Raw genomic sequence first — 14,995 nt, 5'->3', positions numbered from 1 at the left:
ACCAATAAATCGATTAAAAATTTATCAAAACACCAAGATGATATGGAATCATTTTAAACACATAAGTTTATTTAACTAGTAAAATTCATATATATTTATATTATCATATTAATCAAAAATTTCCATATATATGACTCTTTTTTCGAGTGTCCCAAAAGTATTATTGTTTTGACAAAAATATCACTAAACTGGATATGACTTTAATATTACCATATAAAGTTTAAATGACTAAAATAAGATCATGTTGATCATGCTTTAATATTATCGAGTAACCATAAATAAATATCACATAACGAGAGAGTTAAGAAAATGTGTACCATTTTCCTCCGAAGGTGGTGCTAAACCAAGTAAGAGAATAATAATAGGATAATAAGAACTTAAGGAAATAAGCTCCAAAAGAGAAAGTCTTCAAGGTTCCAAGCTTCAAAGAAGTAGATCTTCAATTACCCAAAAGAAAATGATATCCAAGCTCCAAAAGATAATACTTGACTTTTCAAAAGTTGATGATTATTGGCTTAAGAAGTGATAAGATCAAGCTCCATCTTCATTTGATTCTTCAACAAATAAAAAGGGTATAAAGTTAGTAAGATGTTAATGAAGTGAAGATATAAGAAAGAATGGTAGAAAGATTTGATGATGGGGGTGCAAGTGATCTCATGGCTAAGGAGGGGTATTTATAATGGGTTTTGGGCAACTTTTTAGTTCATAAGATTGTATGAAAAAGAAGGTTAACTTGTGTAAGTGATTTAGAGTGTGTAAGTGAATGTGTAAGAGTTGGAGTGTGTAAGTGGATGTGTAAGAATTTGGAGTGTAGAAGAAGGATAACTTGTGTAAGGAAATGGTGATAGCTTGTGTAAGTGATGAACATTATGGATTGATGTAGAAAGGATTTTGATTCATCAAATTTTTGTTCTAGTTTATGCTAGTGAAATGTTTTAGATTAATGGGAAAGTATGATTAAGGTTTGATTATGAAAATATGATAGTTTACTTAGAAAATTTTAGTTAAAACTATACTTAAAGTTAATAAGAAAAATATAGTTAATTTTTAGGTATAAAATAATTAAATCAAAGTTGTAAAGTTTAAATGATAAGTAGTAAAGTTAGTTTAAGAAAACGAAATTTAAACGTAACGTTTTAATAAAACCGTAAATATAATATTAAAATTTTACTTTTCGTAGTATAAAATAATAAAATAATATTTTAGTGATTATAAAGAAATTTAAGAATATATATATATTTTTAAGTTTAATATTTGGAAGAAATTACAAAAATCGGAATAAGGTTTAGGAATTAAAGGTGATTTGAATTAGATAACCAAAGGATTAGGAATTCGAAAAGAAATTTCGGAATAATTAATCGGAAGATTAAGATTAAGAAATTTGAGCCTGTTACAAAGCCAATACAATCAATAACCAAAGAGCATATGAGATCAATGCTCATAATTAATGTCCTACCCACCATTAGAGCTAAGTGGCCACACGGAATGTCAAAGCACATTTTCATTCAACAGGATAATGCAAAGCCACACATAGCACACAATGACAGATAGTTTATGAAGGAGGCAATGAAAGATAATTTTTTTATATAACTTGTACAACAACCACCAAATTCTCCTGACATGAATGTACTAGATCTAGGTTTTTTTAGATCAATTCAATTTTTGCAATATCAGAAAACAACCTACAATGTACCACAATTACTAAGCGTTGTGAGTAATGCATTTGACAATTTAAGTCCTTATTGTTTAAGATTTGTGTTCATAACATTACAAGCATGCATGATTCAGGTCATGAAAAGGCAAGGGGGTATTGACTATTATATCCTACATATGAACAAAACCAAAGCTGTTAGGGAGGGGATATTGCCTGACTATCTAAGTGTGGACAAACAATTAGTTGTTGAATCTCTTCAACATTTATTCACAAGAATCAGTTCAGAGACAATGAATGAGTTGGTGGAAATGATAGGGTATCAAGGGGGTATAGAAGAAGGCCAAGATAATGTCCATGTCAACATAACCATCACAACTAGCCAAAACGATGAACAACAAATCCAATAGCAAGATTAAGCCACAACAGCAAGTACACCAGCAGTTAAGAAGATTTTTGGGAGCAACAACAATAAACAAACAACCAACACAGAGAACGAACACCAATTTTGGGAAGAACAAAAAAGCAAGAATAAACATGAACAACAACCACAATCAACATCATTTTGGGAAGAACAAAACAGCAAGAACGAACACCAACACAACAAGTTTCAACATGAACAGCAACCCATACAATAAAACAGCAACACGAAGAAGGAAACCACTTACCATGTGAACCTTGAAAATCATGCATTTTTTTGGACAATTTTTGAGATCTTGAAAATGGGATGTTTCAGATATAAACAACAAGTATAAAAATTTTGATGTTGTTTAAAATGAAACATTTGTACTCATGCTTACATGAATGAAAAAAGTGGTTCTTTTTACAAAACTCACAGAAAGTTGTCATTTTTATTATGAAATTATTGAGCAAAAAACGAACATGTATGCGCTTAAAGTTTAGGAAAACAATCCAAACCCCTTTTTTTGTTCGATTTTTTTGGTGGCAAAAAAAATACTCTCACTTGAAGATCATTGAGCATGTGAAAATAATGCATCGAAAAACCCTAAAAAGAAAAATTATCATCAGTTAGAACGCAACCAAATCATCAGAAACATGCTCGAAAATGGCCCAAGTTTGTCAAGCTAATCTTCATCCTCACAATCAGTGTCAGAAAAAACAACATCAATAGAAGAATATTCACGATCAGGCCATGTAAATGGGTTCACCCTTAGAGTCTAGTTCTCTACCCCACTTTGGATCTGTCTCAACTAAAAAGCATTCATCGTCATAATACTCGGGGTTTGCTAGAGGCGATTTTAGGATTTTGAGAGGGGAAACATCAGGAGAGTTAAGGTTCTTAGGGCTGTGGCATCTTCAGCGGCTTCTTTTGCCGCTTGATGATTGCGACGAGTTTCCTCTAGTATAAGACGAGACCTGGCCAGGTGAGTTAATGGGCGATTTAGGGTTCATGAGAGGGGAGGTTTTGGGAGATTTAGGATTTTCCATGAACACAGAGCAAGAACTGACAAAGAAAAATGCAAGAGAGAAAAGAAGGAGAAGAAACAACAACCAGAATAACACGATGAAGGGAATCAGAGACCCATATCTAGGGTTCTAAGAAAGAAGAACAATGGAGGTTGCGGTGTTGAGTGAAGAACACGAAGAAGATAAAAGGAAGGGGAATGGGTTGGGGTGAGTAAGTTAGGGTTTAAATTGGAGGGAAGGATTAATTGTTGTTTAGATTTGAATGGTGTAATTGATTGTTTAGGATAAAAAAAAAGAGTAAATTAGTTGAGTTTAATAGGGGTATAAAAGTAAATAGGTTAAGTGAAGTAAGGATATAAGGGTAAATATTACATACTAAAAATAGAAATGGGACATTTAGAGTGAATTGACCCTAAATGAAAATTGGACACTTTGGCTGAATAGGAGGGAGTATAAAGTAATACATTGCAGATTTGAGATGAGGCGGGTGGATATGACTCTATGAAATGTAAGATCTCATACCCACTACCCATAGCAGGTAATACTTTTCATACATATCCACCCACTACCCTCTAAATTATTTCCCATACTCACTCTAATCGGGACGAATGTGATACAAAACCCATTAATATTATTACTACTCTATCATCATAAACTAGCATATTATAAACACTCCTCATAATGACAATGTTTATATTTTTTTAATATGTAAGTTTTTATAAATGAGTTATATAAAAAGAATTATATTTAGTTAAAGTGATGACAAAAAGGGAATTAAGTATTTAAATTTGTATGATTATATCAAATCAAATGTAACAACCTTCTGCATATGCTTAATAGCAATTTTGTTTATAAATGTGTCTTTCGCTGTTTCAAATTCTTATCCTTCAACTTCAATCTATGTTAGAGAAATAGCTTCAAATATAAATGAGCGAATATCACGAAAAATAAAAAATGATAAAATATATATTTTATCGGAAACTGAAAAAAAACGCGTAATAAAATGAAAATAAAAGTTAAATATGTAAATAAAAATAAAAAAATAGGTCATAGTCAAAAATAAAAAAATGGTAAATTTAAAGAACAAACTAAAAAATAAGAATAAATCCATAGCACATAGAGAATATAAAGTTTTAAATATCACTTCACTCCAAGAATAAATCAATAAATGTCTATGATTAGCATAAAACTTTTAATCATAAAAATGAACAACTTCATGGGAACAAAAGTGCACCTAAATGATACCTTCCTTCACTATCAAGTTGCAAAAACATATGCAAGGTAAAGTAAAGGTGCTATTTATCATCTTGTTTGTATATCTTCGTCTATGTTATTAAGTGTCTCTCCATTAAGGCGGAATTTATTAAGTATTCCCCATTTTATTTTATAATTGTATGGAATAATTTATCTCTATCTTTATACAAAAACATATATAATACTATGACACATTTTAATTGGAATTTTGGATTGCATAACATAAGATGCATATACGTATATCTCAAGCTGTTACTTGGACTCGGATATTGTTGTACTAATGTCGGATATAGGTACGTGTCCAAGTGTTAGATATGTCTAAAATAAAAAAATCTGAGTAACATAGATCTCAAAAAAACAAGTCTCACAAACCTAAAAAGAAAAACCAAAGGAACTAATAATGATAGACAAGGTACTAAGAATCAATCTCACATTCACATACAATGTTTTTCAATGTATAATATCTTGTGAACAAAATGCCTTAACAAAAGAATCATAAAACAATCAAAGGAACTATTAGGAAAAAAAAAAACCCATTTCATATAAGTTACATCACCAACAAAATCCCTTCTTACAAGAACAAAACAAGTCCTCCAGCTAATGCCAGAGCCAAACTAGCCATAGCTCGACACGAGTTAGATGAGTTTAATGGCGAGGTAGTGGGCGTGTCTGCATCCTTTGGCGCATCTGCAGGAGCATCAGCAGTCGGGGCGACATCAGGAGCCGGGGCAGGAGCCGGCATAGGAGGAATGTCGGTACCAAAGATCGCCTCAGGAAGGAGAACCTTATCAACCTGGTAAATAGCAACAGGTTCAGTAGACCAAACACTGCTACTAATCTTAGTGACACTCCACCCTGAGGTCATATGGATAGTACCCGACACATCAGTAAAGTTCAACGAGTAATCGCCCCCAGCGAAGGTGTTGACACCCCCGATTCCACTAAGGTTTCGAAAGTCCGCAAGTGAGTAGTAGTGAGGCAAAGCATGGAATAGGCACAACTGTTTAAGTTGGTCTTGGGTTAGGTTCGACAAAGACGGTTTCTTAAGAGACGAAAAGGCGCTATCTTTGGGTACGAAAAGGGTTAAACCTTCATCAGTATTGTTTGCTTGGTTTTGTAAAGTATCAATAACTTTGGTTGATTCAAGGTAGTTTAAGAAAGTATGAAATGGGCCAGCTACATTTAGGAGTTCAGTCAAGTTTACATAGGTTGGTCCTGGTGCAGGGGCTGGGGCTGGTGATGGGGTTGGAACACCCTTTTTTTGACCATTTACCTTAGAAGTACTTAACACTAACAAAGTTGTGGTAAACACAAGAATCATGGCTTTCTCCATTTCTATATTGGGTAATTGCAAATTACTATTTTGATTTTATAAAATTTCCAAAAATTCTCTCCAAATTCCTGCAAATTGACCAAAACCCATTAGAAAATTACACAACAATCATAAGTATCTCAAATTATAATAGAAGTATTATGCAATAGGGGAATAATTTTCCAGGCTTTGTTTATTTTTGAAAACACAAATCATCTTTATTTGGCTGATTCAATATACACGTATCGTCTTAAAGTGATCACTTATAAGTTATACCTTAAAGTGATCGGTTATAGTTTTAAAGTGACTCTTACAATCTTAAAGTGATCAATTAGAGAAAAGTGATCAATTAGAGAAATAGGCTAATTACATGGGCTCTCTCATGTTGAGACGGTATCATACAAGACTTATTTTCAAAATATTTTCGAAATTTTATGGCCTAAGAAAATAATTTTAACTATAATAAAAAGTTTAATGTAAATTAATATCTGAGGCGCTTCAAGTTATGGGTCCAATGCAATCTGACATCTTACACATGTTTAAAACTACTTTTAATATGGAAGTAAATTTCTACTAAATTGATCCATCATGCCACAATAGAGGAAATCTAGGCCAATGCTTGCTATATGACCCGGGTCAATTAATCAAAATCCTTATTAATGTCGAATTGTATAACATATACAAAAAAAATGATAGTCAGGTTGGTTCTTTACACACATAAAGACGAGTATTCGACCACTCTATATGATGGCTTCACCCTTGTGCCACAGAATCAAGCAATAACAGATCTTGGCCAATCAACATACAGAAGTATTTATTTACTAAAGATCATAATAAACTTCTTCAAAATGGTCAAAATCAGCAGTTTTTCACTAAAAAGACATGATTTTTTTTTGCATATCTAATCATTGGGAAGCAATGTACATTAATGCAAATAGATCTAGATCAGTAAACATAACAGTAATGTAATATAATGTACCCAAAAAACAGAAAAAAAATGCCCATTAACATAGGAATAAACCAATACAAATCAAACCCAGAAATCATATGGAAGGGAAAGAAGTAGAGGACTAACCTGAAAAGAGGAATACAGAGAACTAAAAGAAAAGAAATGTGGGAGTGACAACTGGTAGAGAAGGCTAAAATGTAAGTGTATTTAAAGGGTTAGCGTTATTGGCAGGTAAAAGCTTACAAAAGCAGCTGTTGAGCTGGGATTTAGAGATAAAAAAAGATTTGGTTGGTGCTCAAATACATGAATTTTCACAAATAAAAGACATGACGGTTAGTTGGAGCTATTGGATGGTTTGATTAGATAAAAATATTGGCTGATTTGCTAGTTATCGGGTAAGATGCTTTTGACAAATTTAATCAAATTTACTTGTCGGCGGTTTATTAGACAAAAAAATGGGTCATAATGCTAAAAATCATTAAATAAGTTGCTTATAGCATTTTTTTTTACTTAATTATCACTTTTTTAGCTGCTTAATAGGCATTTATGACTAATTTGATTGTTGTACCAATAAAAAAGCTAAAAGTCAAGTCAACTATAAAACTAGCAAAACTTCATTTGCCTAACACACTAAAATAAAATAAAAATATTATCGCTGTTTTTTACTTGCGTCATTTGCGTTTCTCTAATGCATATTTTCAATCCTTAATGTCTCTAATTACGAATAAAAAAATTATGAAAACTAAATATTAATAAACTTTAAATCGAGATAATTCAAGTAGATCTCATTTGACTATCTTTTAACTTATAAATTAACTAAAATAAACAAGACAATTTGGTTGATAAATAATGTTGAAGTTAAGACGGGTTCAACTAAAAAAACCCACAAAGTATAATTGTATTTGAGTACTTGGATGGAAAATGAGATCTAGAAGATGTTGATGTGTAGGGTGGGATTTCAAAATCAACCCTAAAACTTAAAATTGTTTACAATTGGGTCTCCAACCTTGCACTCTACCCCATCAATCATCATAGTTTTGCACATCTTGATTCTTGACTCTTGGCTCATGCCATGTAGAGTAATTTCTAGGAATATTTAAGGGTTTCTTCCTATTCTAATATGCATTATCTTCAACTAATATACAACTAATAATGGTATTCACTAACTTTTTTTTAAAAGGATACCTTAAAAGTTGAGTAACTTCTCTCTCAAAAAACTTATATATTGAATAATTTTTACTGATGTGTTAATGGAATTGTACGGTTATTATATTTATGGGTTAAAAGGCTTGAGATTATGAATAGTTTTTCAATTAGCTACAAAATTACATTTTTACGTCTTTATGATCAACTCGGTACATTTAAAATCCTTTTCAACATGACTACTAAAGAATACAAACTTATTTTTTCGCTATAAAATAAGTTATGATTTATAAATTGCTTTTAAGTAGGTTGTATATATTTAACGATTCATGCCAACCATGTAATCCCTTTAGAACTCTATCAATAAGGTGCTCCCTATTTGCCTCTTCAAGTCTTCTTATCTTTGTTTTTCAAATCATTTTCCACTAAATTTTAATGATTCATATTTTAGTTAATTATTATCGATACTTAATTATAAAAATGTTTTCGACTTTTTTTCTCTCTCAACACATCTTATTTTCTCACACTTTCTAAACACTTCTAATTATCAATCCAAGAGATAAAAGCAAAATTTAATGATTGCAAACTTTATTTTATTTAAAATTTTTAAAATTGTAATTAATTGATTAATTTAAATAATTACTTTTGACTTAGCTTCAAAGGGGGGTTTGTCCATTAATCCATGGACTCTAATAAGTAATGACATATTAATATCTACAAACAGTACTGCCGACACCCTAATACACCCAAATAAAATTTGCCCAAATCATTAGCCACTAATTAAATAAGTTAATATTTTGTAATCATTTAATATTATTTAGAAACATTGACTAATCTCATTCTAGTTGTATACCTCAATGTTCTTAATTAATCACTCTATGGAATTAACTGTTAACAAAATAGTTAGATAAATATAAATTGGTTATTCACTGTTTATTAGAAAAATAATTTAAAAAGTCAAATGCTAATGAAAAAACTGATCAGGGTAGTTTTTTAATTTTTAATAATCAGCTTTGTAAGTGGCTTAAAAGTCATTTACCAAACACATTTTTTCTGACTATTTGAACAACCAATAAGCTAAAAGACTCAACGCAACAAAAAAAACTATTTGAAAAGTCATTTGTCAAACACTATCTTAACCAGAATTCGGGACGTAATATAATATATTTAGTTTTATCAACGAATAACTCGTACAGAACAGAGTCTTAAGTTACATAACACAAAGACTACAAAAATCGCAGAAATTTCAATAGAAACAGGCAAAGTTAGCTACTCCTAATACACAAGAACATCTTCAAAGTTTAATCCTCCTCTCGTTTTTTTCTTCATATTTTTCCATTCTGATGTTCGATAAAGAAAAAGAAAAAGAAAATACGCGATCATAACAATTAGAAGTTTGAGAACCTATATTAATCATCAAGAAAGATTGGGATGATATGGTTAAGAGATTATAGAGTGCTCAAACTCTTTCAATCATGTAGTTAACCAATCTTTACGAATGTCGAATGTGTAATTGATCTCTAAGTAGCATTTGTTATCATCATCAAGGAACTGCAAAACAAAAACGCATTGTTTGTGTCAATTCTCGATGGAGTTAAAAGATTTTTAATTCTGTACTTTCAGATTTAATAAAATATAGTTGAATAACTCACTAAAGCATATGCACCTTTTATTTACGTAAAGTTGTAGATGACTTTCTCATCAAGGGTCAATTATAAACACATCATTGGTTTTATGAGGTAAAATTGTGAATATCCGACCCTCAAAGTATACCTAAGCGGGAACCACTTAAGGACATGTCCTTAAGTGTAATGAGAATGTCATATTTATCATCCCTTCTAAAGGTGGAAAACTTTGACAATTTCAATATAATAGAGATGTACAAGAGGATTTTTGTCTCACAATAAAAACAAGCGTTTCCCTTTAACAAAAACATAACTACATTACCCAATGCCGTTATGTTGGCTCCCATCCAGGCGGGTTTTTCTTCCACAAAAAAAAATTTTAAAAGCGGAAATCCAAATTGGGTGTGTTATGAATGGTAGTATACTAATGTGATTATAAATGATACTATACTAATGTGTAACTTGAGTGCACATTAAAGGGTTGAATTCATGTGTGTGACTCTTGAGTTGTGGAATCCAAAAGGGTGTAATAAGGTGAAGAGTATTCATGGGAATTATTGGTGTTAATGAAGATTAAGGTGAAGAGTCTCATGTGTGTGACTCTTGAGATAATGCCTTTTCAAGTTCTTAGAGTTATTTCATAATATTCATTACCCTAAATTAACTATGTACTTATTTGAGCCATTCATCTTCAAGTACCTAGCACTATAAATAGGGCTCTCATACCCACACTTCAAGTATGCAAAACACATCAAACACAACCCTTAAGCCAAACACATAGCCTATTGTTGTTATCTCTATCTCAATTGTAATTCTTCATATTGAAGTGTTGTTTGTATTCATTTGATATAATATAAACATAAACTACACACCACGGAGGACGTAGCCATCATTGGGTGAACCTCCTTAAATCTTTGTGTCCTTGTTTGTTACTTTGTCAAACTTAATTTTGCTCATTGTTGTTTGTTCTTAACATTGTAAGTATTTGGCGATCGTTTTCAGGGTGCGTATTCATGTGTGAGTCATGATCGTACTACATATGCCGCCAAAGTGTTGAGAATGCAACATTTTACAATCCCTTAAATCGATTCAAGCTATCCTCTCAATAATGCAATATAAGAATTTTCGGTTTAATCGTTAAATTTTCACTCATTAAAAAATGTGGAGCGATATAATTGTACAAAGTTTGCACACATAAGCAAGCAATATATAGTTTAGTGAATGAGGCTGACCTTTGTTCGTGCAGAGTATGATCCACGCACAAAGTAGCCAGAAGGAGTAGTCTCTTCTGGCATCTCGTGATCGTATGGCTCCGCTTGAGGACTAAACGTTCCAAGCATTTCCTTTGTGCTATCCACTGAAAACAAGCTCATTATAAGCCAAATACTTTCATTATCTTTAATTTCATCATCATCATCATCCAACCCAGTATATCCCACTCATAGAAAAAGCTATGGATAGGGTCTAGAGAGGGAAGGACGGCGGCAACTCATACCCAAGAGGAGAGCGCGGCCAAAGGAGTCCCCCGGCTCGAGACAGATACGGAGACGTAGCTACACGGGAAAGATAAAAAAAGGCTTATTAATAAAAATAAGTATACCCACCTACAGAATAAAGGGACAAAAAAACTAATAAAAAAACGACAGGAGCAAGATGGCAAGAATACAAAGAGGTAATTTACGAGGACATCAGTAGTCTAAAACATGGATATTACGCCTCCAACTACCCCTATCCCTAGTCAGGCCCTCGGTGAGGTTTAACTCACGCAAGTCAACTTTTATCCGATCATCCCAAGTTCTCCTGGGTCTTCCTCGACTCCTTTTGCCCTCTACTATAATGTTTTCTACTCTCCTCACAGGGGTGGCGAGAGTCTTTCTCTGCACATGTCCAAACCATTTCAATCTATTTTCGCGCATTTTTCCAGAAATAGGAGCTACCCCCAATTTTTCTCTAAACTCTTGGTTCCTAATTCGATCCATCAATGTGTGCCCACACATCCACCTCAGCATACGCATTTCTGTAACTTACATCTTATGTTCAAAAAACGTCTTAATTTGATCTTCGATATTTTAAGAGTTTGAGAAATAAGTTTAAAAAGCATACCTTTAAGGCCAGTTTTCCATACAGTGTTGGTGTACTTAAGCCCGAGAACAACGTTGTTGTTAACCTGAAACGTAAATTTCAATTTGTATCGGCTACCTTCCTTCAATGTAAACCAAGGTGATTTTGGTTTTCCATCCTCTGGCATTGGAAGATAGATGTCGGGCCTATCTGGTGAGAGGATCACAAGGCTAAGGATCTTCACTTCCGGTTCCAGACTTTCTGTAGTAATCGAACAGTAAATCATTACACTAGCGGAAATTTCTCATACTCTAACATATTTTTTTCATTACCCCAATCTCCCACTTGGGCGGGGTTTGAACCGGTCGAGTATACGCAACCTTACCCTTGTTAGTGATATGTAAGAGATTATTCTGATTGACCCTTAGTAACAAACATTAATTGCGGCTTCACATAAATAAGAAGTGCACATGATTTACCAAGTCTTTTAATAGATTTAGGACAATAAAAACTTTAAAGTAGTATATATATTCATGATTCCCCCCACCCTTTTCACTAGGAAAACAACATAATGCTCATGTACTTTAGCAAGCCATGATTAAAGATGCTCAAATGTGCAATTGAGGAAAAATGCGGTTGCATCGAATTTATTAGTTGAAGAACTATCATCACATTGGATTGAACCGCCCCGCAAGAGAAAAAGGAACGGGAATTCAATCATAACTTCATGCCAATTGTCAAATAATAGATAAAAGCATTAGCTTAAAGATCCGGGCCTATATGCCATTGGTTCATTATTCATGTAAGGACCCTTCAGCTTGAAGAATCATCAAGGATAAGCACAGAAGCACAGTAAACAGTTCTAGATTTAATTCAATCATAAGCTTACAGCTTTCATAAACAGTTGTTCTTTCCCCATTTGGTACTATGCCCGTTCAAGCTAATTGTGTTAAGACATGTATCACGCGGAAAATATATAAGGGTACAATTTACAAAATGCTTGAGTGTTATCTCAAAACCTATTTTACACAACTCGGGTGCTCGTGTCAAACACGGGTATCTTGACAATATGTTTGACTTGACTATTTTATCGCAAATCCGAGGTTATATATACCCATGTTGGAGTGTTAAGAATCCGACAAATATAGTTGAGGTGTTGATTAGATCAATCGTAGATGTGTATGAATAACTAGTCCATAGAGATTCTATACAATGACTACCAAACACCGGGATCCTCTAGTACATTCGGATAGGAAAGATCAATGATATTGCTCTCTCTTAGGCTGACTAAAGCAAGTACTAATCATCAATGTATGATATGATGATACAAGAAGTTGTAGGTTACAAATTACAATCACAAAATTAGACAAGTATCCAATCAAACACTAAAAAATACTAGGCTTCAAACTAGTTCTTAAATTTATTTTCATCCTCAAGATTATTGGTAAAACCTTTAATTATTTTGATCTATATTCATTGCATAATGAATGGAGAAGAAGACACTAATTCTTTATTGAGGCTGCTACAACCTTAAAATTTAGGCATTTTAGAATTAATAAACAACCTCGAAGTTTTTGATGTTTTTTTTTTTTTTACTAATGGGCCTTTTGTATGGACCCGTCTCATCAAAGTCTACATATACAAGACTTGCTGAATAAGAATTCATGTGGACAACTACTGGCTTTGACATTGTTGTTATATCAATTGCATTTACCTAGCTTATATAAAATAAAATAAATTATACAAAATTGTTGTACAAGCATCATTAAAATCACTAATGAAATAACATGAAATTGAAAGGTTCTATAATATAATTGAACCATCATTAGAAAACATCTAGGAATAAAAACCATAGAAATAAAATGATGATGATGATAGATTTACCTCCAATTACATTCAAATCAACTCCTCCAAGAAGTTGTTCTTTCCATTTCCTCAAACTTTCATCATCCTACATTCCCAAAACAATAACAAAAATACAATGTGATGAAATATCATTAAATTATCCAAAAATATTCTAAAAAATTAGACAAAAAAAATTAGAAAACACCCATTAAAAAAAATTTAAAAGACCTTGTCTTTTTCCAATTGTTCTTTAATGGTATATTGAGGACCCAAATCAATTTTGCCATCATAATCTTCATCTTCATGTTCATTATCTGTTGTATAAATAGAATTCTCACTCATTTTTCTCCCAAATTTTTCTACCTCTTCATTATCTTCATTTACAATCTCTTTATCAGCTCCACTTTTTTCTCCAATCTCTTTGTTCTCATCAAACCCCATTTTTTAACCCAAAAAAACCCAATTATTATAATTTCTCAATAAAAATACCCACAAAAATTAAATAAGAAAATTGAAATTTAAGAACAACCCGAATGATAAAATGAATCAAATTGAATACCCTTTAATGGAATTGAAGAAAATCACAAATTTGAATATGATAAAAGTAAGTTAAAGATGGAATGGAATAGAAGAATGAGAAGAGGAAAAGAAAATTTGTTTGGTAATTGTGGTGATCCGAAAGGAGCGAGGAAGAGAGGAGTGAAGAGAGAGAAACAGAATTGGAGAGATCGTGAGGTGCACTAACGAACATCGTGAAAGTTCACTACATTGGTTGTACTTTCTATCTAACCACACTTTGCCTATGAATGATAGAGGGCAAGCACATTTGTCTTTTTGTTGTTTTTACAAGAAAGTGATAAAAGAAGACCAACTCTCAATTAGATCATTATACCAACTTTAGTAGGTTAAAATACCAATTTGAGTAGATTAGAATACCAATTTAATATGTTAAAAAATCAATTCTAAATAGGTTAACACAGATAATAAAACGCGCGTTTGTTATTTTTTTCTAATAATATATTAAGTTGGCTCAAAAGAACGCGTTTCTCAAAGAGGTCATCTCTCAAAACAATTTGTTATGGTTGTTTTGTTAGGCCCACAAAGTGTGAATAGTTTGCTTTAGTATGATATAAAAGTAATGTCCCGAGCTATGTCCATAGCATGGGTGACACTTTCAAGATTAGCGATAATAATTTTTGTTGCTAAAAGCCATTTTAAAATATGTTTTCATCTTACTCCCTTCTTTCTCATATCTTCCTTATTTATAATATCCTTTGAGTTTGTACCATATGAATTATGACTTAAAAAACTCTCATATACTTGAGTCATACTACAAACTCAAAGGAATATATGGAGTATATATCAAACAAACAAAATTAAGGAAAAGACGTTTGGAGGTGAGGCGAGTCGCCTCCAAATCTATCCAAAAATGTATATTGTTTTCTTTGGATCTATACAAGCGATCCCAGACTCTAAAACCATCACATAGCATCATCTAGCCCATAATGTATTGTTTTTTGGGTTCAAGAGCTCTAAATGATTTGCTTTAGTACAGTAAAGGTAAAGGATACTCACAATATCTCACATAAGGTAGAATTCAGACGAGGAGTTTTTCTTTTTTCTAAAAGATGCGGACAAATCATACCCGTTCCCCCAAGGAGGGAGTAAAGAGAAATGCGTGCTGTCAAAAAACCCCTAACTAATACCTGCGTTCAGTAAAGGTCGAA

The 14,995-nt window shown here is 32.4% G+C and overlaps 2 protein-coding genes across 3 annotated transcripts; both read right to left on the bottom strand.

Moving 5' to 3' along the window:
• Positions 1-4,749: 4,749 nt before the first annotated feature.
• On the bottom strand, positions 4,750-6,988 carry LOC130806082 (fasciclin-like arabinogalactan protein 7). Its single transcript, XM_057671005.1, has 2 exons — positions 6,721-6,988; positions 4,750-5,734 (listed from the first exon to the last, which is right to left on the bottom strand). Exon 2 carries the CDS (start codon positions 5,664-5,666, stop codon positions 4,905-4,907), a length of 762 nt encoding a protein of 253 aa, XP_057526988.1. The 5' UTR covers positions 5,667-5,734; positions 6,721-6,988; the 3' UTR covers positions 4,750-4,904.
• A 1,887-nt stretch (positions 6,989-8,875) lies between these two features.
• Positions 8,876-14,069, bottom strand: LOC130806081 (rho GDP-dissociation inhibitor 1-like). Of its 2 annotated transcripts, XM_057671002.1 has the most exons (5): positions 13,497-14,068; positions 13,308-13,374; positions 11,466-11,684; positions 10,595-10,719; positions 8,876-9,288 (listed from the first exon to the last, which is right to left on the bottom strand). In XM_057671002.1, exons 1-5 carry the CDS (start codon positions 13,707-13,709, stop codon positions 9,211-9,213), a joined length of 702 nt encoding a protein of 233 aa, XP_057526985.1. In that variant the 5' UTR covers positions 13,710-14,068; the 3' UTR covers positions 8,876-9,210. The 2 variants fall into 2 exon arrangements, with proteins under 2 accessions (XP_057526985.1, XP_057526986.1); XM_057671003.1 differs by lacking the exons at positions 8,876-9,288; positions 10,595-10,719 and adding an exon at positions 10,726-10,915 and having other exon boundaries at positions 13,497-14,069.
• Between the last annotated feature and the right edge of the window lie 926 nt (positions 14,070-14,995).

This window comes from Amaranthus tricolor, chromosome 2 (genome assembly GCF_026212465.1).
Source record: "Amaranthus tricolor cultivar Red isolate AtriRed21 chromosome 2, ASM2621246v1, whole genome shotgun sequence".
Classification (NCBI taxonomy): domain Eukaryota; kingdom Viridiplantae; phylum Streptophyta; class Magnoliopsida; order Caryophyllales; family Amaranthaceae; genus Amaranthus; species Amaranthus tricolor.
This window is presented reverse-complemented; position numbering and strand designations above follow the sequence as displayed.

Bases quoted from the DNA above. Each gene is read 5' to 3' on its own strand.
- LOC130806082 (XM_057671005.1), bottom strand. From the start codon at position 5,666: ATGGAGAAAGCCATGATTCTTGTGTTTACCACAACTTTGTTAGTGTTA.
- LOC130806081 (XM_057671002.1), bottom strand. From the start codon at position 13,709: ATGGGGTTTGATGAGAACAAAGAGATTGGAGAAAAAAGTGGAGCTGAT. The intron at 10,720-11,465 runs GTATGCTTTTTA...GCTTGTTTTCAG, and splicing joins ATGGAAAACTGGCCTTAAAG to TGGATAGCACAAAGGAAATG. The intron at 9,289-10,594 runs GTCAGCCTCATT...TTTGTTTTGCAG, and splicing joins CATACTCTGCACGAACAAAG to TTCCTTGATGATGATAACAA.